At 42.9% G+C, this 24,450-nt stretch overlaps 1 protein-coding gene across 14 annotated transcripts in view; it reads left to right on the top strand.

Annotated features, from left to right (window-relative positions):
• The window catches only part of ZBTB8A (zinc finger and BTB domain containing 8A), a 55,310-nt gene that overhangs the window by 24,005 nt on the left and 6,855 nt on the right, over positions 1-24,450 (top strand). For 7 of the 14 annotated variants that reach the window (XM_078331094.1, XM_054259092.2, XM_078331093.1 and 4 more), the window contains 2 exons: positions 19,694-19,814; positions 21,341-22,164. In XM_078331094.1, coding sequence (XP_078187220.1) covers positions 21,342-22,164 — 823 coding nt within the window. In that variant the 5' untranslated portion in view covers positions 19,694-19,814; position 21,341. The remainder of the gene's footprint in view (positions 1-19,693; positions 19,815-21,340; positions 22,165-24,450) is intronic. The other 7 variants (XM_078331098.1, XM_078331095.1, XM_054259089.2 and 4 more) reach the window with 1 other exon arrangement.

Consider the following 24,450-nt stretch of genomic DNA (forward strand, 5'->3'; position numbering starts at 1 on the left):
CCTTTAGTCCTATATTTTGGTCCATTTGCTTTTTAGTGAATATTTATTCATTCAACAAATACTGACTGAGTGCTGGACATTATGCACTGTGCTAGGGATGCTGAGGTGGAAAAAACAGAGACTCATACCTTTTGGAGCTTAGACTCTAGTGCTCAGTCTAGAGGCCTAGTCTACTAGACCTATTAAGAGAATAATTCTATGGTTAAGTGTAATGGCTCATGCCTATAATCCCAGCACTTTGGGAGGCCAAGGTAGGTGTATCGTTTGAGCCCAGGGGTTTGAGACCAGTGTAGGCCAAATAGTGAGACCCTATCTCCACAAAAAAAAAAAAGAAAGAAAGAAACAATTAGCTGGGCATGGTGGCACATACCTCTGGTCCCAGCTACTCAGGAGGCTGAGGTGGGAGGGTCACCTGAACCTGTGAAGTCAAGACTGCAGTGAGCCATGATAGTCTCACTGCATTCCAGTTTGGGTGACAGAGCAAGACTCTGTCTCAAAAATAATAATAATAATAAAAAATACATAATAAAAAATTTTAAAAAGAGAATAATTCTAGTTCTTCCACATAATTGCCTTTTAGTATTGGAAGAAAACTATCATGTTTCCTAATCTATACCTCATATGATGTAGTTTCTATGACAGTAGCTATTGAGCTATAGTGACCAACTAAAGGTCCCCATACTAAAGATGGGCTTGTCAAGGAAACCTCTGATAAAGTGACATTTAAGCAAAGACTTGTGTAGAGTTGGGGAACAAGTTATGTGAAGATCCTTCACTCCTGGGTGAGGAATGTTCCAGACACAGGGGCATCAAGAATTAACTTGGTACCTTGGGAAGCATAAAATCAGTGATGTGAGAGCTGCAGATAGGGGAGATCTTTCAGAGATCTGACAACACTTTTAGACCAGGGTAAAGACTTTGGATTTCTTTCTCAGTAAAATGGGAGCTACTGGAGGTTAGAGTATTTAATTTCGTTTATTTTTGTGAAAGGGATTGTATTAGTCCATTCTCTAGAAAGAACTCCCTAAGACTGGGTAATTTATAAAGAAAACAGGTTTAGCCGGTGTGGTGGCTCATGCCTATAATCCCAGCACTTTGGGAGGCTGAGGTGGGCAGATGACCTGAAGTCGGGAGTTCAAGATCAGCCTGACCAACGTGGAGAAACCCTATCTCTACTAAAAATACAAAATCAGCCAGGCATGGTGATGCATGCCTGTAATCCCAGCTACTGGGGAGGCTGAGGCAGGAGAATCACTTGAACCCAGGAGGCAGAGGTTGTGGTGAGCCAAGATAGGGCCATTGCACTCCAGCCTGAGCAACAAGAGTGAACTCCATCTCAAAAACAAAAAGAAAAAGAGGAGAGGTTTAATTGGCTCACAGTTCTACAGGCTGTAAGGGAAGCATGACTGGGGAGGCCTCCGGAACTTACAGTCATGACAAAAGGCAAAGGGGAAGCAGGCCCATCCTACATGTCTTTAGCAGGAAGAAGAGAGTGAAGGGGGAGGTGCTACACACTTTTAAACAACCAGATCTCATGAACTCAGTCACTATCACAAGAATAACAAGAGGGAAATCCACCCCCATGATCCAGTTACCTTCCACTAGGTCTCTCTCTAACATGGGGGTTTACAATTCAGCATGAGATTTGGGCAGGGGACACAGATCCAAACCATATCAGGGATCTTCTGTTGTATCTGCCACCTAGCTATTTTTGTGTATTAATTTTATCATAAATTGGCCCTTTTACTAAATTCTTTTGTTTCTAGGTTTATGTAATTGGCTTTATTAAGATATAATTTAGGCTGGGCCTGGTTGCTCACACCTGTAATCCCAGCACTTTGGGAGGCGAGGCAGGTAGATCATGAGGTCAGGATTTTGAGACCACCCTGGCCAACATGGTGAAACCCCATCTCTACTAAAAATACAAAAACAAAATAATTAGCCGAGCATGGTGATGCACACTTGTAATCAGCTACTAGGAAGCCGAGGCAGGAGAATTGATTGAACCTGGCAGGCGGAGGTTGTCATGAGCTGAGATTGTGCCACTGCACTCCAGCCTGGGCGACTCCATCTCGAAAAAAAATTAAGGTATAATTTACATACAATAAAATGCCCCCATTTTACAATTTAATGTTTGACATATGTTCATATGGAATAATCACCATAAATAATATTTGAAACATTTCATCATCTAAAATTTTCCTCATGCCTTTTTATTCTTATACCATTTTGTTGTAGAGCCTCCTGTTTCATTCCCAGTTTCAGGCAGCTGTAATCTCCCTTATGTGATTATAGATTAGTTCTGCCTATTCTAAGATTTCATGTAACTGGACTAACACAATAGGTATTCTTTTGTATCTGGCTTCTTTCATTGAGACTAATGATTTTGAGAGTCATTTATATCATTGCTTGTATCAGAGGTTTGTTTGTTTCTATTGTTCAGTAGTATTCCATGGTATGGATATAATACAATTTGTTTATTTATTTACCAGTGGATGAACATTTTCTTTCCAATTTTGGGGTAATATGAACAAAGCTGGTATGAAAATTCTTGTATAAGTCTTTTTGTAGACACGTGTTTTCATTTCTCTTGGATAAATACCTAGGAGTAGAATTGCTGGGTCTTAGACTAGGCATAACTTTATTAGAACTGCTAAATCGTTTTCCAAAGTGACTGTAGCATCTTACATCTCCACCAGCAATGCATGAGAGATCCAGTTTCTCTACATCCTTGTCAACACTTGGTATTGTCAGTCGTTTTGTTTTTAGCCATGACAGTGGTTGTGTAATGACATTTCCTCGTGGTTTTAATTTGCATTGCCCTAATGACCAGTGACATCTTTTCTCATGCTAATTTTGTTTGTTTTCTATTATGATGCCTCAGGTTTCACCCTGCTGGCCAGGCTGGTCTTGAACTCCTGACCTTGTGATCCACCCACCTCAGCCTCCCAGGGTGCTGGTATTACAGGTGTGATCCACCATGCCCAGCCTATTATTTTGTTTTTTATAAAAAGAATAAAAACAAGGTTTTGCTGTGTTCCCCAGGCTGGTCTTAAACTCCTGGTCTCAAGCTATCTGCCCACCTCAGTCTCCCAAAGTGCTGGGATTACAGGTGTGAGCCACTGCCCCTAGTGTACTTCATGCTTTTCGTGTCTTTTTTTTTTTTTTTTTTTTTTTTTTTGAGACTGAGTCTTGCTCTGTCGCTAGGCTGGAGTGCAGTGACACAATCTTGTCTCACTCCAATCTCCACCTCCCCGGTTCAAGTGAGTGTCCTGCCTCAGCCTCCTGAGTAGCTGGGACTACGGGCGTGCGTGACCACACCCAGCTAATTTTTGTATTTTTAGTAGAGATGGGGTTTCACCATGTTGGCCAGGATGGTCTCGATTTCTTGACCTTGTGATCCACCTGCCTTGGCCTCCCAAAGTGCTGGGATTACAGGCATGATCCACTGCACCCGATCTATTATTTTATTATAAAAAAATAGAGAAAAGGTTTTGCTATGTTCCTCAGGCTGGTCTTGAACTCCTCATTTCAAGCAATCTGCCCACCTTGGTATCCCAAAGTGCTGGGATTACAGGTATGAGCCACTGCCCTTGGCATACTTCACACTTTTTGTGTCTTAAGAAATCTTTGCTTACCCCAAGGTCACAAAGACTTTCCTTTGTTTGATGAAATTTAGCATTTACTATGATCTTTTTCTTTTCTTTTCTTTTAAAGACAGGGTTTCACCATGTTGGTCAGGCTAGTCTTGAACTCCCGACATAAGGTGGTGATCCACCCGCCTTGGCCTCCCAGAGTGCTGGGATTACAGGCGTGAGCCACAGTGCCTGGCCCTACTCTGATTTTCTATGAGCCTTGTCAAATGAATATTTATTTGTTATATAAAGAAAGGATCAAAATTATTTTTTCTTCTATAATGGATATCCAGTTGTTCTGGCACCATTTGTTTGGAAACACGAACCTTTTGCAATTGAGTGACTGTGACATCTTTGTTAAAAGCCAATTGATAAAGTGAACCTGACTAAAAAGTCAATTAGATAGTATTTTAATGTGTCTATTTCTAGACTCTATTCTATTCCATTGATCTATGTACCTATCTTACTGCCAATAATACACTGTCTTAGTTACCATAGTTATGGTAAGTCTTATAATTGTATAGGGTAAGTTCCCTTTTATTCTTTCTCAAAATTGTTTTGGCTGTATTTTAGGTCCACTAAATTCCCTTTAAATTTTAGAAGCAACTTGGTAATTTCTACAGAGATAAACTTGCTTGGATTTTGTTGGGATTATATTAATTCTGTACGTCCACTTGAACAGAATTGACATGTTAACTGTTTCTAATTCATGTACATGGCTTATCTTTCCATTTATTTAGATTGTTTATATTTCTCTCAAGTATTTTAGTTTTAAATGTATAGAGCTTGTAGGCTGGGTGTCATAGCTCACACCTGTAATCCCAGCACTTTGGGAGGCCGAGGTGGGCTGATCATGAGGTCGGGGGATCAAGACCATCCTGGCAAACATGGTGAAACCATGTTGCTACTAAAAATACAAAAAATTAGCTAGGCGTGGTGGCTTGCGCCTAAAGTACCAGCTACTCAGGAGGCTGAGGCAGGAGACTCGCTTGAACCCAGGAAACGGAGGTTGGAATGAGCCGAGATCGCACCACTGCACTCCAGCCTGGGTAATAGAACGAGACTCCATCTCAAAAAAAAAAAAAGACAGCAAGCAAGCTTGCAAATAATTTAGTTATATTGACCCCTAAGTATTTTTGATACTCTCACGAATGCATTGTTAAAAATTTTATTTTCCAAGTATTCATTGCTAACATATAGAAATAAAATTGATTTTCATATGCTGATCCTGTATCCTGTGACCTTGTTAAATTCAGTTATTCGTTCAAGAAGATTCTTTGTAGGATATTCTATGTACATGATTGTGTCATCTAAAAGCAATAACAGTTTTTATTTTTCCTTTTTATACTTTTTTTTTTTTTCTTTCCAGACAGAGTCTTGCTCTGTCACCCAGGCTGGAGTGCAGTGGCATGATCTCAGCTCACTGCAACCTCTGCCTTCCATGTTCAAGCTATTCTTCTCCCTCAGCCTCCTGAGTAGCTGGGACTACAGGCTTGCACCACCACACCTGGCTAATTTTTGTGTTATTAGTTGAGACGGGGTTTCACCATATTGGCCAGGCTGGTCTTGAACTCTTCACCTCATGATCTGCCCGCCTCAGCCTCCCAAAGTGCTGGGATTACAGGCCATCGTGCCCAGCCCCTTTTTACTCTTTACGCCTGTTACTTCTTTAACATCTCATATTGCACTGACTAACATCTCCAGGACAATGGTGGATAGAAATAGTTGAGAGCACAAATCTTTGCCCTGTTCCCTGTCTTAGGGGGAAAGCATTTGATCTTTCACAGTTAAGTAAAATATTAGCAGTTGGCTTTTTGTAGATGACCTTTAGCAGCTGAGGAAGTTTCCTTCTATTTCTATTTCACTAGAGTTTTTATTTGAATGAGTGTTGGATTTTTCAAATGACTGTTCTGTCTGCTGAGATAGCCTTATTTTTATCTTGTTCTGTTAATGTGGAGGATTGTACTGATATTTTCTTTTTCTTTTTTTTGAGACAGAGTCTCACTCCCACCTAGGCTATAGTGCAATGACGACGTCTTGGCTCGCTGCAACCTCCACCTCCCGGGTTCAAGCAATTCTCCTACCTCAGCCTCCCAAGTAGCTGGGACTACAGGCACATGCTGCCACACCTGGCTAATTTTTGTATTTTTAGCAGAGGCAGGGTTTCACTATGTTGGCTAGGCTTGTCTCGAACTCCCAACCTCATGATCTGCCCACCTCCGCCTCTCAAAGTGCTGAGATTACAGGTATGAGCCACTGTGCCTGGCCTGATTTTCACCCGTTAAACATCTTATATTCCAGTGATAAACCTCATTTGGTATTATCCTTTCATATATATTTTATTTTAAAATATAGTTTTTTGGCTGGGCACGGTGGCTCACGCCTATAATCCCAGCACTTCGGGAGGCCAAGGCGGGTGGATCACGAGGTCAAGAGATCAAGACCATCCTGGTCAACAAGGTGAAACCCCGTCTCTACTAAAAATACAAAAATTAGCTGGGCATGGTGGTGCGTGCCTGTAGTCCCAGCTACTCGGGAGGCTGAGGCAGGAGAATTGCTTGAACCCAGGAGGTGGAGGTTGCGGTGAGCCAAGATCATGCCTTTGCACTCCAGTCTGGGTAACAACAGTGAAACTCTGTCTCAAAAAAAATAAATAAATATAATATAATTTTTTTTTTTTTTTGGAGACAAAGTCTCGCTCTGTCACCCTGGCTGGAGCGCAATGGCATAATCTTGGCTCACTGCAAACTCTGCCTCCTGGGTTCAAGCAATTCCCCTGCCTCAGCCTCCCAAATAGTTGGGATTTTTTTTTTTAGACTGAGTCTTGCTCTGTTGCCCAGGCTGGAGTGGAGTGGCATACATACCTGTACTCCTAGCTACTTAGGAGGCTTGAGGCACAAGAATAGCTTGGACTCAGGAGTCAGAGGTTGCAGTGAGCCAAGATTGCACTACTGTACTTCAACCTGGGCAATAGAGTAAGGCTCTGTTTCAAAAAAAAAAGAGAGAATTTTCAAGTTTAATGAAAATACTGGAGAAAAAGTCACTGTCCTATGGTGTTGGGAGAAATACAAATTGATACATGGGGCCAGGCTCGGTGGCTCACGCTTGTAATCCCAGCACTTTGGGAGGCCGAGGTGGGTAGATCGCCTGACATCAGGAATTCAAGAACAGCCTGGCTCATGCCTATAATCCCAGCACTTCGGGAGGCCAAGGCGGGTGGATCACGAGGTCAAGAGATCAAGACCATCCTGGTCAACAAGGTGAAACCCCATCTCTACTAAACATACAAAAATTAGCTGGGCCTGGTGGTGGTGGCATCTGTCATCCCAAACTACTCAGGAGGCTGAGGCATGAGAATTGCTTGAACCCAGGAGATGGAGGTTGCAGAGAGCTGAGATCGCATCACTGCACTCTAGCTTGGGCAATAGAGTGAGACTCTGTCTCCAAAAAAAAAAAAAAAATGATACAGTGTTTTGGGAAAGCCATTTGTCAGTACCCACTTAGCAACTGGACTTCTAGGAATCAAATTATGTCCTAAATGCTTGTCTTAGTCCATTTCTGTTGCTATAACAGAATACCACAGACTGGGTAATTATAAAGAACAGAAGTTTATTTGGCTCACGGATCTGATGCCAGCATCTGGCAAGGATCATAGGATAGTGGAAGGCATCCCGTGGCAAGGAAGCACAGGGGCAACACAGAGAGACAACATAAGGGCCAAATTCTTTTTTTTTTGAGACGGAGTTTCGCTCTTGTTACCCAGACTGGAGTGCAATGGCACGATCTCAGCTCACTACAACCTCCGCCTCCTGGGTTCAAGCAATTCTCCTGCCTCAGCCTCCCAAGTAGCTGGGACTACAGGCACGCACCACCATGCCCAGCTAATTTTTTTGTATTCTTAGTAGAGACGGAGTTTCACCTTGTTGACCAGGATGGTCTTGATTTCTAGACCTCCTGATCCGCCCGCCTCGGCCTCACAAAGTGCTGGGATTATAGGCGTGAGCCACTGCGCCCGGCCAAGGGCCGAACTCTTAGCAAGAGCCCACTTTCATGTTAACTAACCCACTCCTGAGATAGCGGCATTAATCCATACATGAATGAGGTGCCCAGATGACCTAATAATCTTTTTTTTTTTTTTGAGACAAAGTATCGCTCTGTCGCCCAGGCTGGAGTGCGGTGGCATGATCTTGGCTCACTGCAACCTCTGCCTCCCAAGTTCAAGCATTTCTCTGCTTCAGCCTCTCAAGTAGCTAGGATTACAGGCATGCGCCACCACCCGCAGCTAATTTTTTTATTTTTAGTAGAGACGGGGTTTCACTGTCTTGGCCAGGCTAGTCTTGAACTCCTGGCTGAGATGGACCTCGTGATCCACCTGCCTCAGCCTCCCAAAATGCTGGGATTACAGGCATGAGCCTCTGTGCCTGGCTCTAATAATCTCTTTAATCTACCTCCTAAAACTGTTACATGAATTTGGTACGGACATTCAGACCATAGCAGTGCTCAAGGATCTATATGCAAAAAAAATTTTTTTTTGAGATAGAATTTCACTCTTGTTGCCTCGACTAGAGTGCAGTGGTGCAATCTCAGTTCAATGCAACCTCTGCCCCGCCAGTTTCAAGCAATTCTCCTGCCTCAGCCTCCGGAATAGCTGGGGTAACAGGTGCACACCAACACGTCCAGCTAATTTTTGTAATTTTAGTAGAGACGTGGTTTTGCCATGTTGGCCAGGCTAGTCTCAAACTCCTGACCTCAGGTAATCGAACCTCGCCCTCCCAAAGTGCTAGGATTGCAGGTGTGAGCCACCGCGCCCGGCCCACAGAAATATTTGTTGCAGCATTGTGTTAGTCTGTCCTCACACTGCTATGAAGAAATACCAAAGACTGGGTAATTCATAAAAGAAAGAGGCTTAATTGACTCAGTTCTGCATTGTTCAGGAAATTTACAGTCATGGCAGAAGGTGAAAAGAAGCACCACTTCTTTACAGGGTGGCAGGATGGAGTGAGTGCCAGCAGGGGAAATACTAGATACTTGTAAGACCATCAGATCTCTTGAAACTCACTTACTATCATGAGAACAGGTTAGAGGAAACTGCCTCCATGATTCAATTACCTCCACCTGGTCCCACCCTTGACACGTGGGATTATGGAGATTACAATTCAAGATGAAATTTTGGGTGGGGACACATCTGAACCATAGTAACCATTATTTAAGCATTATTTATCATATCAAAAAAATGTAAAGTCATGACCCAACTGCCTTATTTCAAAGAGAACAGGAATTATTAGATTTTTAACTGTGAAGATATGCTAGTACAGGTTGAGTATCCCTAACCTGTAGTCCCAGCCATTTGGGAGGCTGAAGCAGGAGAATCAGTTGAACCCGGTGGGGGCGTGGAGGTTGCAGCGAGCCGAGATTGCGCCATTGCACTCCAGCCTGGGTGATAGAGTGAGATTCCATCTCACAAAAAAAAAAAAAAAAAAAAAAGATGAGCCATTGATTCAATGCTTCTGTAGCAATATTCCCAGATGCCTTGTTTTGCACTTGTCTGACATAACCATGAATATATTATGCCTCTGTGTTAGCACAGTATCCCGGGTTTGTCTGTTCTCCACAGACGAGGTCATATAAGGACTGAGCAAAAGCTGGGTCTTTGGGCCTATAATGAGAATGTGAAGGTCCAATCTCTAGCGAAGTGACTCAATCTTTTTTATTTAATAGTGTCTGGGAGATTTGGGATTTCAAAGCCCATTACTAGTAGAACCTTGCCTATCTTAAACATGGAATAAACTTCGTTATAGATGGAACTCCTTGAGAATTAACTCATTATAGGTTCTTCGTCTCTATATATGTTCATATTTATAACTTTCATACAGTACTGATTTTTTTCTATTTTTTTTTTAATTTTTTTTTAGATGGATTGTTGCCCAGGCTGGAGTGCAGTGGTGTGATCTCAGCTCACTGCAACCTCCGCCTCCCAGGATCAAGCAATTCTCCTGTGCCTCAGCCTCCCGAGTAGCTGGGACTACAGATACACACTGCCATGCCTGGCTAATTTTTCGTATTTTAGTAGAAATGTGTTTCACTATAGTTGGGATTATAGGCACCTGCCATCATGCCTGGCTAATTTTTGTATGTTTATGGAGATGGCGTTTTACCATGTTGGCCAGGCTGGTGTCGAACTCCTGACCTCAGGTGATCCACCCGCCTCAGCCTCCCAAAGTGCTGGGATTACATACGTGAGCCACTGCATCTGACCAGTTAATGTATTTTTAAAATAACCACTCTGCCCGGGTTTAGTGGCTCATGCCTGTAATGCTTACACTTTGAGAGACCGAGGCAGGCGGATTGCTTGAGCCCAAGAGTTTGGGACCAGCCTGGGAAACATAGTGAAACCCCATCTCTACTAAAAATACAAAAATTAGCCAGGTGTGTTGGTATACCCCTGTAGTTCTAGCTACTCTGGAGGCTGAGGTGGGAGGATTGCTTGAACCTGGGAAGCAGAGGTTTTAGTGAGCCAAGATTGTGCCACTGCACTCCAGCATGGGTGACAGAGTGAGACCCTGCCTCAAAAAAAAAAAAAAAAAAAAAAATCAGGTTAAGTAACTGAATCTGGTGGTGGTCCAGGGTGGAAATGCAGATAGTGAGGCATTAATATAGTCTCAGTCATAGGGAAGTAGAGACTGGAGTAGATTATTCCAGTAATACAAAGATCATTCAACATCCAAGAAATCCAAGAATTAATGTAATATATCATTTTAACAGATTGTTATGGGTTAAGTTTTGTTCCCCCAAAATGATATGATAAAGTCCTAATCTATAGTCTCTTATTTGGAAATAAGGCCATTGAAGATGTGATTAAATTAAGATATGGTCACTAGGGTAGTGTGGGCCCTTAATCCATTATCACTGGTGTCCTTATGAGAAGACAGTGTGTAGATGTGAGGAGAGAATACTTTGGGGTTTTTTGTTGTTTTTGAGATGGGCTTTCACTCTGTCACCCAGGCTGGAGTGCAGTGGCAGGATCTCCGCTCACTGCAACCTCCGCCTCCCAGGTTCAAGCGATTCTCCTGCCTCAGCCTCCCGAGTAGCTGGGATTACAGGCACCTGCCACTGTGCCCAGCTAATTTTCATATTTTTAGTAAAGACAGGGTTTCACCATGTTGACCTTACCATGGTGATCATGTTGATCTTGAACTCTTGACCTTAAGTGATCTACCATCCTTGGCCTCTCAAAGTGCTGGGATTACAGGTATGAGCCACCACACCTGACCAAGGAGGAGAGAATACTTCATAAAGATACAGACACACACAGAGGGAGAAGATGACCATGTGAAGACAGAGGCCGAGGTTGGGGATAAGCTGCTTCAAAGCAAGGAACACCTAAGACCACCAGAAGATAGAATGAAATGAAGAAGGATTCCTCCCTTACAGGCTTCAGAAAAATCAAGGCCCTGTTCACAATTTAATTTTGGATTTCCAGCCTCCAGATTGTGAGACAATAAAATTATATATTTTTTAAGTTACCTAGTTTTTGGTACTTGTTACGGCAGCCCTAGGAAACTAATATACCAAGAGGGAAAAACATATATATGCAGAATAAATAATACAATTTAGCACTAATTTACAATTTTTTAAGAAGTTTTAGCAAATTGAAAACAAAAGGGTACTAATCAAACTCCTATATTAAACATCATCATTCTTTTTTTTTTTTAAAATAGGGTTTGTCTCTGTTGCCCAGACTGGAGTGCAGTAGCACAAACAAGGCTCACTGCAGCCTTGACCTCCTGAGCTGAAGGGACCCTATTACCTCAGCTGAAGGGACCCTATTACCTCAGCCTCCTGTGTAGCTGGGACCACAGGCATGTGCCAATATGCCTAGCTAATTTGTTTTGTATGTGTGTAGAAACAAGGTCTCACTTTGTTGCCTAGGCTGGTCTTAAACTCCTGGGCTCATGTGATCCTCCCACCTTGGCCTCCCAAAGTGCTAGGATTACAGGTGTGAGCTACCATGCACAGCCTAAACATCATTATTAATGGTTAATTTTAGCAGTGTTTCCATTCAGCAAATGATGCCTGCTCTCATGGCTTCCGTTCCATACTTTATGGGAGATCCTAGCCCATGCAATAGGACTAACATAAGAAATGAGACATAAAAATGGAACTAGATGAAATAAAACTCCTTATTTGCAGGCACTTAATTATCTACAAATAATGTTTCAGAATATCTTTGGGTTTTCTTTTTTCTTTTTCTTTTTTTTTTGAGGAGGGTATTTCTCCGAGGCTCAGGCTGGTACAGTAGCACCATCATGGCTTACTGCAGCCTCAGCCTCCTGGGCTCAAGCAATCCACCTCCCTCAGCCTCCCAAGTAGCCAGGACCACACATATGTGCCATTTTCTTATTTTTGTAGAGACAAATTCTCCATATATTGCCCAGCTGGTCTTGAACTCTTGGGCTCAAGAGATTCTCCCAACCTGGCCTCCCAACGTGCTGGGATTATAGTGTGAGCCACAGCACTGAACTCAGAAAATCTTTGGATAAACCATTAAAATTAATAAGAGACTTTAGCTAATAAGAGAGGTTGCCATATATAAGATTAATATACAAATATGAATAGTATCCTATAAACCAGTAATAATGCAATAGGAAAAAATTGTCCATTCACTATAGCAATAAAATCTATGATCAGTAGGAATATAACAAAAATATGTAAGATCTTAACAGAGAAAATAATATTGAGGAGTATGAAATAAGACCTCAATAAATGGAGAATTATACCATGTTCATGGATAGTGGGATTCAACATTATAAAGATGTAAATTCTCCCCTCAGTTAAGTTCAATGCAATAATGAAGCTTATCAAACTGATGCTAATGTTTAGGAGGTAGAAGGTCAACAGTATTTTTGAAAAAATGTTACTTGAGGTGGGGCAACTCATTGTAAAGTTTTGATAATTAATAATGTGAAGTATTGGTGCATAGACAGGCAAATGGATCAACTGAAATGAATAAAAAAATCATAAATAGATCAATGAATTATGGACACTAGATGTGTAACAGTAGTAGCATTAAAAATTAGTGGAGAAGGTTGGGTGTAGAGGCTCATAACTGTAATCCCAGCATTTTGGGAGGCCAAGGTGAGAAGATCACTTGAGCTCAGGAGTTTGAGACCACCCTGGGCAACATGGCAAGACCCTGTCTCTATTTAAAAGAACATCAACAACAACAAATTACTGAGGAAAGGATAAACTGTTCAATAAATGGTGCCAGAAAAGTTATTTACATGGGAAAAAATTAGAATACCATATACAAAATAAATTCAAGTAGATGAAAGCTCTACAAGTGAAAAACAGAACTTTAAAAAATGTCTTTGGCTGGCCAGGGTGGCTCACACCTGTAATCCCACCACTTTGGGAGGCCGAGGAATGCGGATTGCCTAGGTCAGGAGTTTGTGACCAGCCTGGGCAACATAGTAAACCCCCATCTCTACTGAAAAAATACAAAAAATTAGCTGGGTGTGGTGGTGGGCGCCTGTAATCCCAGGTACTTGGGAGGCTGAGGCAAGAGGATTGCTTGAACCCAGGAGGCGGAGGTTGCAGTGAGCCAAGATTGAGCCACCGCACTACAGCCGGGACCACAGAGGGAGACTCCGTCTAAAAATATATATATATATTTGTGTCCTTGAGTTAGGGAAGGGTTTTTTAAAATATAGAACACTCATACCATTAACTGATTGATATATTTGACCATATTAAAACTAAAAGTGAGGTTGAGTGTGATGGCTCATGCTTGTAATTCCAGCACTTTGAGAGGGAGGCCAAGGTGGGTGGATCACCTGAGGTCAGGAGTTCGAGACCAGGCTGGCCAACATGGTGAAACCCTGTCTCTACTAAAAATATAAAAATTAGCCAGGCATGTTGCTGGACACCTGTAATCCCAGCTACTTGGGAGGCGGAGGTAGGAGAATTGCATGAACCCAGGAAACCTAGGTTGTGGTGAGCTGAGATTGCGCCACTGCACTCCAACCTGGGAGACAGAGCAAGACTCTGTCTCAAGAAAAATAAATAAATAAAAAATATAAATATAAAAATTAGCCAGATGTGGTGGCACAGGCCTGTAATCCCACCTACTCAGGAGGCTGAGGCAGGAGAATCACTTGAACCCCAGAGGTGGAGGTTGCAGTGAGCCGCGATTGTGCCATTGCACTCCAACCTGAGTGACAAGAGCCAAACTCCATCTCAAAATAAATAAATAAATAAATTTAAAAGTGGCCGGGTGCAGTGGCTTACATCTGTAATCACAGCACTTGGGAGGCTGAGGAGCCTGGATTGCTTGAGCCCAAGTATTTGAGACCAGCCTAGGCAACATAAAGAGACCCCATCTCTACAAAAAAATTAAAATATTAGCTGGGTGTGGTGATGTGCACCTGTAGTTCCAGATACTCAGGCAGGGGCTGAGGCAGGAGGATCACTTGAGCCTAGAGGATGCAGTGGATCACACCCTGTACTCCAGCCTAGGCAACAAAGTGAGACCCTGGCCAGTCGCAGTGGCTCAAGCCTATAATCCCAGCACTTTGGGAGGCCGAGGTGGGTGGATCACCTGAGGTCAGGAGTTCGAAACCAGCCTGACCAACATGGTGAAACCCTGTCTCAACTAAAAATACAAAAAATTAGCTGGGCGTAGTGGCGCATGCCTATAATCCCAGCTACTTGGGAGGCTGAGGCAGGAGAATTGCTTGAACCCAGATTGCACCACTGACTCTAGCCCAGGCAACAGAATGAGACTCCGTCTCAAAAAAAAAAAAAAGATCAGCAGAGTTGCCCTGACAAGTCTAGACTAAATCAGCCAATCCACAGGCAAATGAGCTAAATAAAGTCATTTATCACTGAATGAAGGGTGTTGTTAGGCGATTTTGTCTTCGTGTCAACATCATAGAGCATACTTACACAAATCTGGATGGTATAGCCTACTACACACCTAGGCTATCTGGTATAACCTACTGCTTCTGGCCAGCCTCACCACAAACACATGTGAGTAATGCATTATGCTACAATGTTGCATCACTGGGCAATAGGAATTTTTTAACTCCATTATAATCTTCTGTGGCCACCATCATATTTATGCAGTTGGTTGTTGACGGAAACGTCACTACTCGGAGCATGACTCTTCTTATGAGTGTGTAACACTGTTTTTGTGGTTGTTATGCAGTGCTGGTTAACAATATCATAGTAAGCAAGCAATGGTCAATAAACATATTAAATGTTAATTCTAATTATCTTTTATCTCTGACCATTTTTTAATTTTTTTCTTTTTACTCGTTTTACTTTATTATTTTTTTGACCATTTTAAGTTTGATACTTATTTCATAGTCTATCAAACTTTTCTTGTGGTTCCTGAAATTCTTGGGTTTCTAATTCTGTTTGTGATGGCTGCTGATTCTTCTTTATTGGTGGATTTTTTTTTCTTTTTTGACATCTAGTCTCGCTCTGTCACCCAGACTGGAGTACAGTGGTGCGATCTTGGCTCACCACAGCCTCTGCCTCCCAGGTTCAAACAATTCTCCTGCCTCAGCCTCCCAGGTAGCTGGGATTACAGGTGCCCACCACCACGCCCAACTAATTTTTGTATTTTTAGTAGAGATGGGGTTTCACCATGTTGGCCAGGCTGGTCTCAAACTGCTGACTTCAGGTGATCCGCCCACCTCAGCCTCCCAGAGTGCTGGGATTACAAGCATGATGCATCGCGCCTGACCTGATTCTTCTTCATAAAGAATGATTTCCTTATGTGCTTTAACATTTTTGAATTATTCATTCAACAACGTTAATTGAATATCTGTTATCCAATTCAAGGAGCTAGAATATATAAGTAAGCAAAATGGACAAAGTCTCTGCTCTCTTGGCCTTAACATTTTAATTTTAGTAGAAGACAGATAATAAATAAATAAAGGCACAGTGAATGGGAAGGAGTGCTTATATAGGTTGGTAAAGGAAAGCCTGTCTGATAAGGTGACATTGGAATAGAAACCTATAAGAAGTGAAAATGTGAGCTCTGTGTGTATCTGTTGGAGGAATGTTCCAAGTAGAGGGACTGGCAAGTACAAAGGCTCTGTGGTGGGAACGTGCCTTGAATGTTCAGGAACAAGCAAAGGTCCTGGTAGCTAGAATGGAGTGAGTGAAGGGCAGAGCAGTGGAGATGAGGTTAGAGAAGTCCTGGGAGGGGGAGCATGCAGATCATATGGGGCCTTTTAGGTCATGGGGAGAACTTTGGAGTTGGATGATAAACCACTGGAAGGTTTTGTGCAGAGGAGTAATGTGATTTCACTTAGGTTTTAGAAGGATCCCTCTGGCTGCTATATTCAGACTAGACCGGAAGTTGCAAGGAGGCTATTAAAATAGCCTCTAGGGCTGGGTGCGGTGGCTCACACCTGAAATCCCAGCACTTTGGGAGGCCGAGGCAGGCTGTTGAGGTCAGAAGTTAGAGACAAGTCTGGCCAACATGGCAAAACCCATCTGTACTAAAAATACAAAAACCAGCTGGGCATGGTGGCTGGCACCTGTAATCCCAGCTACTCAGGAGGCTGAGGTAGGAAAGTACCTTGAATTCTGGATTCGGAGGTTGCAGTGAGCCTAGATTATGCCACTGCACTCCAGCCTGGGCAACACAGCAAGACTCCGTCTCAAATAAATAAACAAAATAAAACAGCCTCTAGATGATAAGTGGTGGTGACTTGGATCAAGGTGGCAGCAGCGGTCGTGGAGAAAAGTGGTAGGATTTTGCTACTTCGAAGGTAAAGCCAGCAACGTGGAGTCAAAGACGACTCAATGTCTTTGATCTATACAGCTGGTAAAATGGATAAAATGGAGGTTACTGCTTCCTAAGATGGATAAGACTGTAGAAAAGGTAGATTTAGGATGGGAGTGAACAAAAAGTATGGTTTTGCACATATTAAGATGCTGTGATTGGCTGGGCACAGTGGCTCACGCCTGTAATCCCAGCATTTAGGAAGGCCAAGGCAGGAGGATCACTTGAGCCCAGCAGTTTGAGACCAGGCTGGGTAACATAGTAAGACTCTGTCTCTATTTATTTAAAATAAATAATTTTTTAAAAAAGATGCTATGATATTATGAAATATATGTTTGGTTTTCATCCCCCTTTCCTGGCATACAACTAAAATCCTTAGCATCTCCAAAGTGATGTCTTGTTGTATGCTAATGAATTGACTGATGGTTGGCTGGCAGAGAGGTACCTAGAGAGGTAGCTTAAGGTTTGGGACTGGTCTCCAGAAAGATCAGGCAGGAGTAGAGAGGTAGGACTTTCAGCCCACCCTGCCAGCCTCTGGGAAGGAGAGAGAGCCTAAAAGTTAATTTGATCACTAATGGCCGATGATTCAATTAGTCATGCCTACATAATGAAGTTTCCATAAAACCCGAAAGGACTGGATTTGGAGTGCTTCCAGATAGCTGAACATGTGGAGGTTCCTGGAGGGTGGTACACTTGGGGCAGGCATGGAAGCTCCAAGCGCCTTCCCACATGCCTCGCCCTATGCTTCTCTTCATCTGTATCCTTTGTAATATCCTTTATAATAAACTGGGAAACTTAAGTGTTTCCCTAAGTTCTGTGAGCTACTCTAGCAAATTAATCAAACTTAAGGAGGGTGCCATAGGAACCACAGTTTTAGCTGGTCAGTCAGAAGTGCACATAAAACAAGCTGGGGCCTTCAATTGGCTCAGAAGTAGGGGGATGCCTTATGGGACTGTGCCTTCAACCTGTGGGATCTGATGCTCTCTCCAGGTACATGTTGGAATTGAATTGAATTACAGGACACCTCGATGGTGTCTGATGCAGACCTGATTGCTTGCTTGGTGCTTGAAACTGTGAGCCTGGATGGGATCCTAAATACTCCCTAGGGAATGATATAGGTAGAGAAGATATTTGAGGCCTGAGACCCAGTACATTCCAAAATTTGGAGATTAGGAAAATGGAGAAGAACCAGCAAAGGAGACTGAGAAGGAGTAGCCAGTGAGGTAGGAGAACCATGAAGGAGTGGTACCCTGGTGGCCAAGTGAAGAAAGTGTTTTCGGATGATCAACCCTGTGGGCAAAGTGAAGACAAAGAAATGATCATTGGATTTGATAACATGAAAATTACTAATAACTAGAAGAAGAATGGTTTTGGCCCCATGGCTCATGCCTGTAATCTCAGGATTTTGGGAGGCCGAGTTGGGCAGATCACCTGAGGTCAGGAGTTCAAGACCAGCCTAGCCAACATGGTGAAACTCCATCTCTACCAAAAATACAAAAATTTACCCAGTGTGGTGGGATGCACCTGTAATCCTAGTTACTCAGGAGGCTGAGGCAGAAGAATCACTTGAACCCAGGAGGCAGAGATTGAAGTGATCCGAGATCAAGCCACTGCACTGCAAGAGAATGACACTCTATCTCAAAAAAAAAGAATGGTTTTGATTTATGGTGATGAAAACCTCATTGGAATGTGTTCAAAAGAGACAGGAGGAGACGTGGAGACAGCAAATACAAACAAAACAAAGCAAAACTATTTCAGTGAATTTTGTGTAAAGGGAGTTTACACAAAGAAAAGAAAAATGGAATAGTAGCCAAAAGTAGATGTGAAATTAAGGGGAGGTTTTTGTTGGCACATTTGTTTGTTTGTCTGTTTTTGAGTCACTCGCCTCAGCCTCCCAAAGTGCTAGGATTGTAAGCGTGAGCCATCACACCCGACCTCTGTTTTTAAGTTAGGAGATACTTGATATCATGTTTGTACAATATTGGTAATTACCCACTTTGTGTACAGAGGGGAATGATTTTGAGTTCAGCTTAAGTACAGCTTATTTCTGCCTGGCTTGGATTCAGAGACCCACCCCTCCTGAGCAATGTTGCATTTGCTTCTGCAAAGTGTCCTGAAGGCACCACCAGCCCAGGACCAATTTTCAGTTAATTTTTCTTTTTTTTTTTTAACTTTATTTTAATTTATTTTATAGAGATGGGGATCTCACCATGTTGCCCAGGCTGGTCTCAAACTCCTGGGCTCAAGTGATCTGCCTGCCTCAGCCTCCCAAAGTGCTGGGATTACGGGTGTGAGCCACTGCACTTGGCCCAAGTTAATTTTTCAGCTTGAAATTTCCCACACCGATCAGGTAAATTATATCTGGTCTCTGGAATCTCACAAGGCAAACCACTGGTCTTCGATATCTCACCTAGGGCCTTTTTTTTCCCTACTCAAGGCCCTGCAAAGACAAACTTTCTTTACCTTCTCCTTGGACTTATGGTCAGAATTTTTAGTCCTTTTTCACTAAGGTAGTGGTCCTCAGAGGGTTCTAACTTCCCAGCTCTCAGCTCTAATAGATCAGAGTTTGGTACTGGTAAGGACCTAGTCCCTTAGCCATTCCTGGTCCTCACAGCTCGGGCTGTGCTCCCTCCACTTAGCTGGCGTCTAGGGATTTCTACATCTTTCTTGCAAGCCCAACCAGACATTTAAAAAACTTTGGCTGGCCGGGTGCGGTGGCTCACGCCTATAATCCCAGCACTTTGGGAGGCCGAGGTGGGTGGATCTCGAGGTCAAGAGATCCTGGTCAACAAGGTGAAACCCCATCTCTACTAAAAATACAAAAATTAGCTGGGCGTGGTGGTGCGTGCCTGTAGTCCCAGCTACTCAGGAGGCTGCAGCAGGAGAATTGCTTGAACCCAGGAGGCGGAGGATGCAGTGAGCTGAGATCGTGCCATTGCACTCCAATCTGGGTAACAACAGCGAAACTCCATCTCAAAAAAAAAAAAAAAAAAACACTTTGGCTATATTTTATCTAACGCCTCTAAGGATTTGTGGCAGGAAAGTTTTCACCACTATTTTGCTGGAACCAGGAATTTTTCTCCTCACTCTACCTGGATAATTCCTGCTCAACTTTGCGGTCTGTTTAAATGTTACTTCTCCATCTCAGCTAAAGTAGGATACTACTCATAGCCTACACATAGCACCTTCTTTCTTTCTTAGCACTTGTCATTGTTACTTCATACAGGTCTTTGTTGAATTTAACTTTTTGTTTTTTTAGACGGAATATCACTCTGTGCCCAGGCTGGAGTGCAGTGGTGCAATCTCACCTCACTGCAACCTCCACTTCCTGGGATCAAGTGATTCTACTGCCTCAGCCTCCCAGGTAACTGGGATTACAGGTATGTGCCATGACACCAGCTAATTTTTTTTGTATTTTTAGTAAAAACGAGGTTTCGCCATGTTGGCCAGGCTGGTCTCAAACTCCTGACCTCAAGTGATTCACCTGCCTCAGCATTCCAAAGTGCTGTGCTTACAGGCATGAGCCACCACTCCTGGCCTACTTTAACTTGTTTAGAGACACACTGTCTCTGTGGCCCAGGCTGGAGTGCAGTGAGTGGCATGATCATGGCTCACTGCAACCTCCACTCCCTGGGTTCAAGTGATCCTCCTGCCTTAGCCTCCCAGGTAGCTAGGACTACAGGTACTCTCCATCACACCAGCTAATCAAAAAATAAATTTTGTTTTGTAGAGATGGGGTCTTGCTATGTTGAACAAGCTGGTCTCACACTCCAGGGCTCAAGCTGTCCTCCTGCCTCTGCCTCCCAAAGTGCTGGGATTACAGGCATGAGCTACCACCCTGGGCTGGAGTCTTAGTTTAATGTCTGATAAACCTTTTAGGTTGAAAACAACATGAAGGCAAAAATCAAATGTGTTGGTTCAGCATATAGCAGAAAGCCTGATTTATTGAGGATGCTTGGCTGGATACAGTGGCTCATGCTTGTAATCCTAACACTTTGGGGAGGCTGAGGCCAGAGGATGGCTTGAGCCTAGGAGTTCAAGACCAGCCTGGGCAACATAGTGAGACCCCATCTCTATATTTATAAAATGAAAGAAGATGCTCAATAAATTTTGCTAATAAAACAAGTAATTTTCTAAAAATCTACTCATAGTCTAATATTAAATAATATGTTGAAACCTATTATCTTCTGTGTTTTGGTGATTGTATTCTCCAAGAAAGTGTTCTTAATAGAATAAAAGAGGCTTCTGATTATTATTTTACTTGACTTGCCTTAGAAAAGGATTGTTCACTTCGGAAGGATAGGGCAGAAGGATTGTTTGATCCCAGGAGTTAGAGACCAGCAGTGGTAATGTGGTTTTTTAAATAGAGACCTTATCTCTATTTAAAAAAAAAAAAAGAAAGAAAGAAAAAAGGCCAGGTGGGATGGTACACACCTGTAGTCCCAGCTACTTGGGAGACTGAGGTAGGAGCATCACTTGAAACCAGGAGTTCAAGGTTGCAGTGAGCTTTGTTTGTTTGTTTTTTGAGACAGAGTCTTGCTCTGTGGCCAGGCTGGAGTGCAGTGGTGTGATCTCGGCTCACTGCAACCTCCACCTCCCAGGTTCAAGCAGTTCTCCTGCCTCAGCCTCCTGAGTAGCTGGGGATTACAGGCACCTGCCGCCATGCCCAGCTAATTTTTGTATTTTTGGTAGAGGTGGGGTTTTGCCATGTTGGCCAGGCTGGCCTCAAACTCCTGACCTCAAGTGACCTCAGCCTCCCAAAGTGCTGGGATTACAGGAGTGGCCACAGTGAGCTTTGATCACACCACTGCACAGCAGCCTGGGCAACAGAGCAAGATCCTGTCTCAAAACAAAATAAATTAATTGTAATGTAGGTTTTGGTAACCATGTGTCTTTTCTTCTTCAGAATGGAGATCTCCTCTCATCAGTCTCACCTTCTGCAGCAACTGAACGAGCAGCGCAGGCAAGATGTATTTTGTGACTGCAGTATTCTAGTTGAAGGGAAGGTCTTCAAAGCACATCGAAATGTATTATTTGCTAGTAGTGGCTACTTTAAAATGCTTCTTTCTCAGAATTCAAAGGAGACAAGTCAGCCAACCACAGCTACATTTCAGGCTTTCTCCCCTGACACCTTTACAGTTATCCTGGACTTTGTATATTCTGGTAAACTGTCTCTTACTGGTCAGAATGTCATAGAAGTGATGTCAGCTGCTAGCTTCCTGCAGATGACTGATGTCATAAGTGTATGTAAGACTTTTATTAAATCTTCCTTAGACATTAGTGAGAAAGAGAAAGATCGCTATTTCAGTCTCTCAGATAAAGACGCCAATTCTAATGGTGTAGAACGCTCCTCATTTTATAGTGGTGGCTGGCAAGAAGGAAGCAGTTCTCCACATTCTCACCTAAGCCCAGAGCAAGGAACCGGTATAATAAGTGGAAAATCCTGGAGTAAGTATAATTATCATCCAACTTCCCAGAGGAATACTCAACAACCCTTGGCCAAGCATGAACCAAGGAAAGAGTCCATTAAAAAGACCAAACATTTGAGATTGTCACAGCCTTCTGAAGTTACTCAGTATAAGTCAAGCAAACGAGAAGCACGAACATCCGATTCTTCCAGCCATGTTTCCCAGTCTGAAGAACAAGCACCAATTGATGCTGAAATGGACTCTACCGCTGTTGGCTATCAGTACAGTCAAGGATCTGATGTCACATCCAAAAGTTTTCCAGGTACCCATAAAGAGCATAAATAAGTCCCCTCAACCAGATTCCAAATTGCTATATAAATCAATCTTTTGTCAAAATGTCCTTAGTTTCAGGTGCTGCTCTAGGAAGTTGAAGCAAGTTATTTTTTTTTAAGTCCTATTTCTGTAATGAAATATATTTAGCAAGGCCAGGTGTGATGGCTCACACCTGTAATCCCAGCACTTTAGGAGGCTGACATGGGCAGATCACCTGCGGTCAGGAGTTTGAGACCAGCCTAGCCAACATGGCAAAACACTGTCTCTACTAAAAGTACAAGAAAAAAGTTACCCAGGCATGGTGGTGTATGCCTGTAATCCCAGCTACTCAGGAGGCTGAGGCAGAAGAATCACTTGAAACCAGGAGGCGGAGGTTGCAGGGAGCTGACATTGTGCCACTCCACTCCAGCCTGGCAACAGAGCAGGACTCCGTCACACACACACAAAAAGTTTAGCCAGCCATAGTGGTACACACCTGTAGTCCAAGCTACTCAGGAGGCTGAGGCAGGAGAATCACTTGAGCCTGAGAGGCAGAGGTTGCAGTGAGCTGAGATCATGCCACTGCACTCCATCCTGGGCGATAGAGTGAGACTCTATCTCAAAAAAAAAAAGAAGAAATTTATTTCATAAAACATGGATTTAAATTTTTAAATTGAAAGTAATATTGGATAAATATAATGACAATCAAACTAATAAGAGTACTAAGGGTCAAAACCCATGATTTTCCAAACCTGTGTCTGTGGGTGGTTAGATTACTCTTAAATGTTTAAAGCTCTTTTCTAAATAGTTCAATCCCTAAGACACATATTTTCATTTTAGTTTTTTTTTTCCCTGTGTATTTACTCAGAGGAGTGTTTAACTTATTAAGATACAAATACTTTTTTTTTTTTTTGAGATGGAGTCTCACTCTGTCACCCAAGCGCAATCTCAGCTCACTGCAACTGCCGCCATCTGGGTTCAGGTGATTCTCCTGTCTCAGCCTCCCAAGTAGCTGGGATTACAGGCAAGTGCCACGACACCCAGCTAATTTTTATATTTTTCTTTTTTTTTTTTTTGTTTATCAATGAGCGCTTGTAACATTGCTCATGTTGGGCTTGAACTCATAGCCTCGCCTCCTCAAGTGCCAGAACAACTGGCCGGAGCCACCGTGGCCCCCAATTTTTATATTCTTCTTAGAGATGGGGTTTCACTGTGTTGGCCAGGCTGGTCTCGAACTCCTGATCTCCAGATCCACCTACCTCAGCCTCCCAAAGTGCTGGGATTACAGGCATGAGCCACCATGCCTGGCTCATAATTTTTTTTTTTAAGGCATGCCTATAGTCCTAGCTACTAAGGAGGCTAAGGCAGAGCATCACTTGAGCCCAGAAGTTAAAGACCAGCATAGGCAACATAATGAGGCCCCATCCCCCACCCAAAAAAGAACAAACACCTCACATACAACCCATAACACTGATACTGTAAATCTACCATGGTCCAATGTGCAACATGAGACATCTCATTTTTATGATAACAGTAAAATGCAGAAAGACCATTTAAATTGACAGTTTCAAAAGAATCCTCCCCTCACTCAGAAGTAGAGACTAGGGATAAGAAATGCATATCATCCAATTTCCCCCCACCAATTAATCAGTTAACAAATTTGCTTAATAGTTTACTTTGTAGGGCAGGGCCCATGGTGGCTCACATCAGTAATCCCAGCACTTTGGGAGGCTGAGGCAGGTGCATCACCTGAGGTTGGGAGTTCAAGACCACCCTGACCAACGTGGAAAAACCCCATCTCTACTAAAAATACAAAATTAGCCAGCCATGATGGTACATGCCTATAATCCTAGCTACGAGGGAGGCTGAGGCAGGAGAATGACTTGGACCTGGGAGGCAGAGATTTCAGTGAGCTGAGATTGCACCATTGCACTCCAGCCTGGGCAACAAGAGCAAAACTCTATCTCAAAAAAAAAAGTTTATATGTAAATTTAAAGGAAAATTATATTAAAATGAAACTCCTGAAGCTTGTAAGATAAAATTATATATTTATTTTATTTTGCTTTTTAAATTTTTATTTATTTATTGTTTATTTATTTATTTATGTTTGAGATGGAGTCTTGCTCTATCGCCCAGGCTGGAGTGCAGTGGTGTGATCTCGGCTCACTACAACCTCCTCTTCCCTGGTTCAAGCAATTCTGTACCTCAGCCTTCTGAGTAGCTGGGACTACAGACGTGCACCACCATGCCTGGCTAATTTTTGTATTTTTAGTAGAGACAGGGTTTCACTATGTTG

This window comes from Callithrix jacchus, chromosome 7, assembly GCF_049354715.1.
Source record: "Callithrix jacchus isolate 240 chromosome 7, calJac240_pri, whole genome shotgun sequence".
NCBI lineage: Eukaryota > Metazoa > Chordata > Mammalia > Primates > Cebidae > Callithrix > Callithrix jacchus.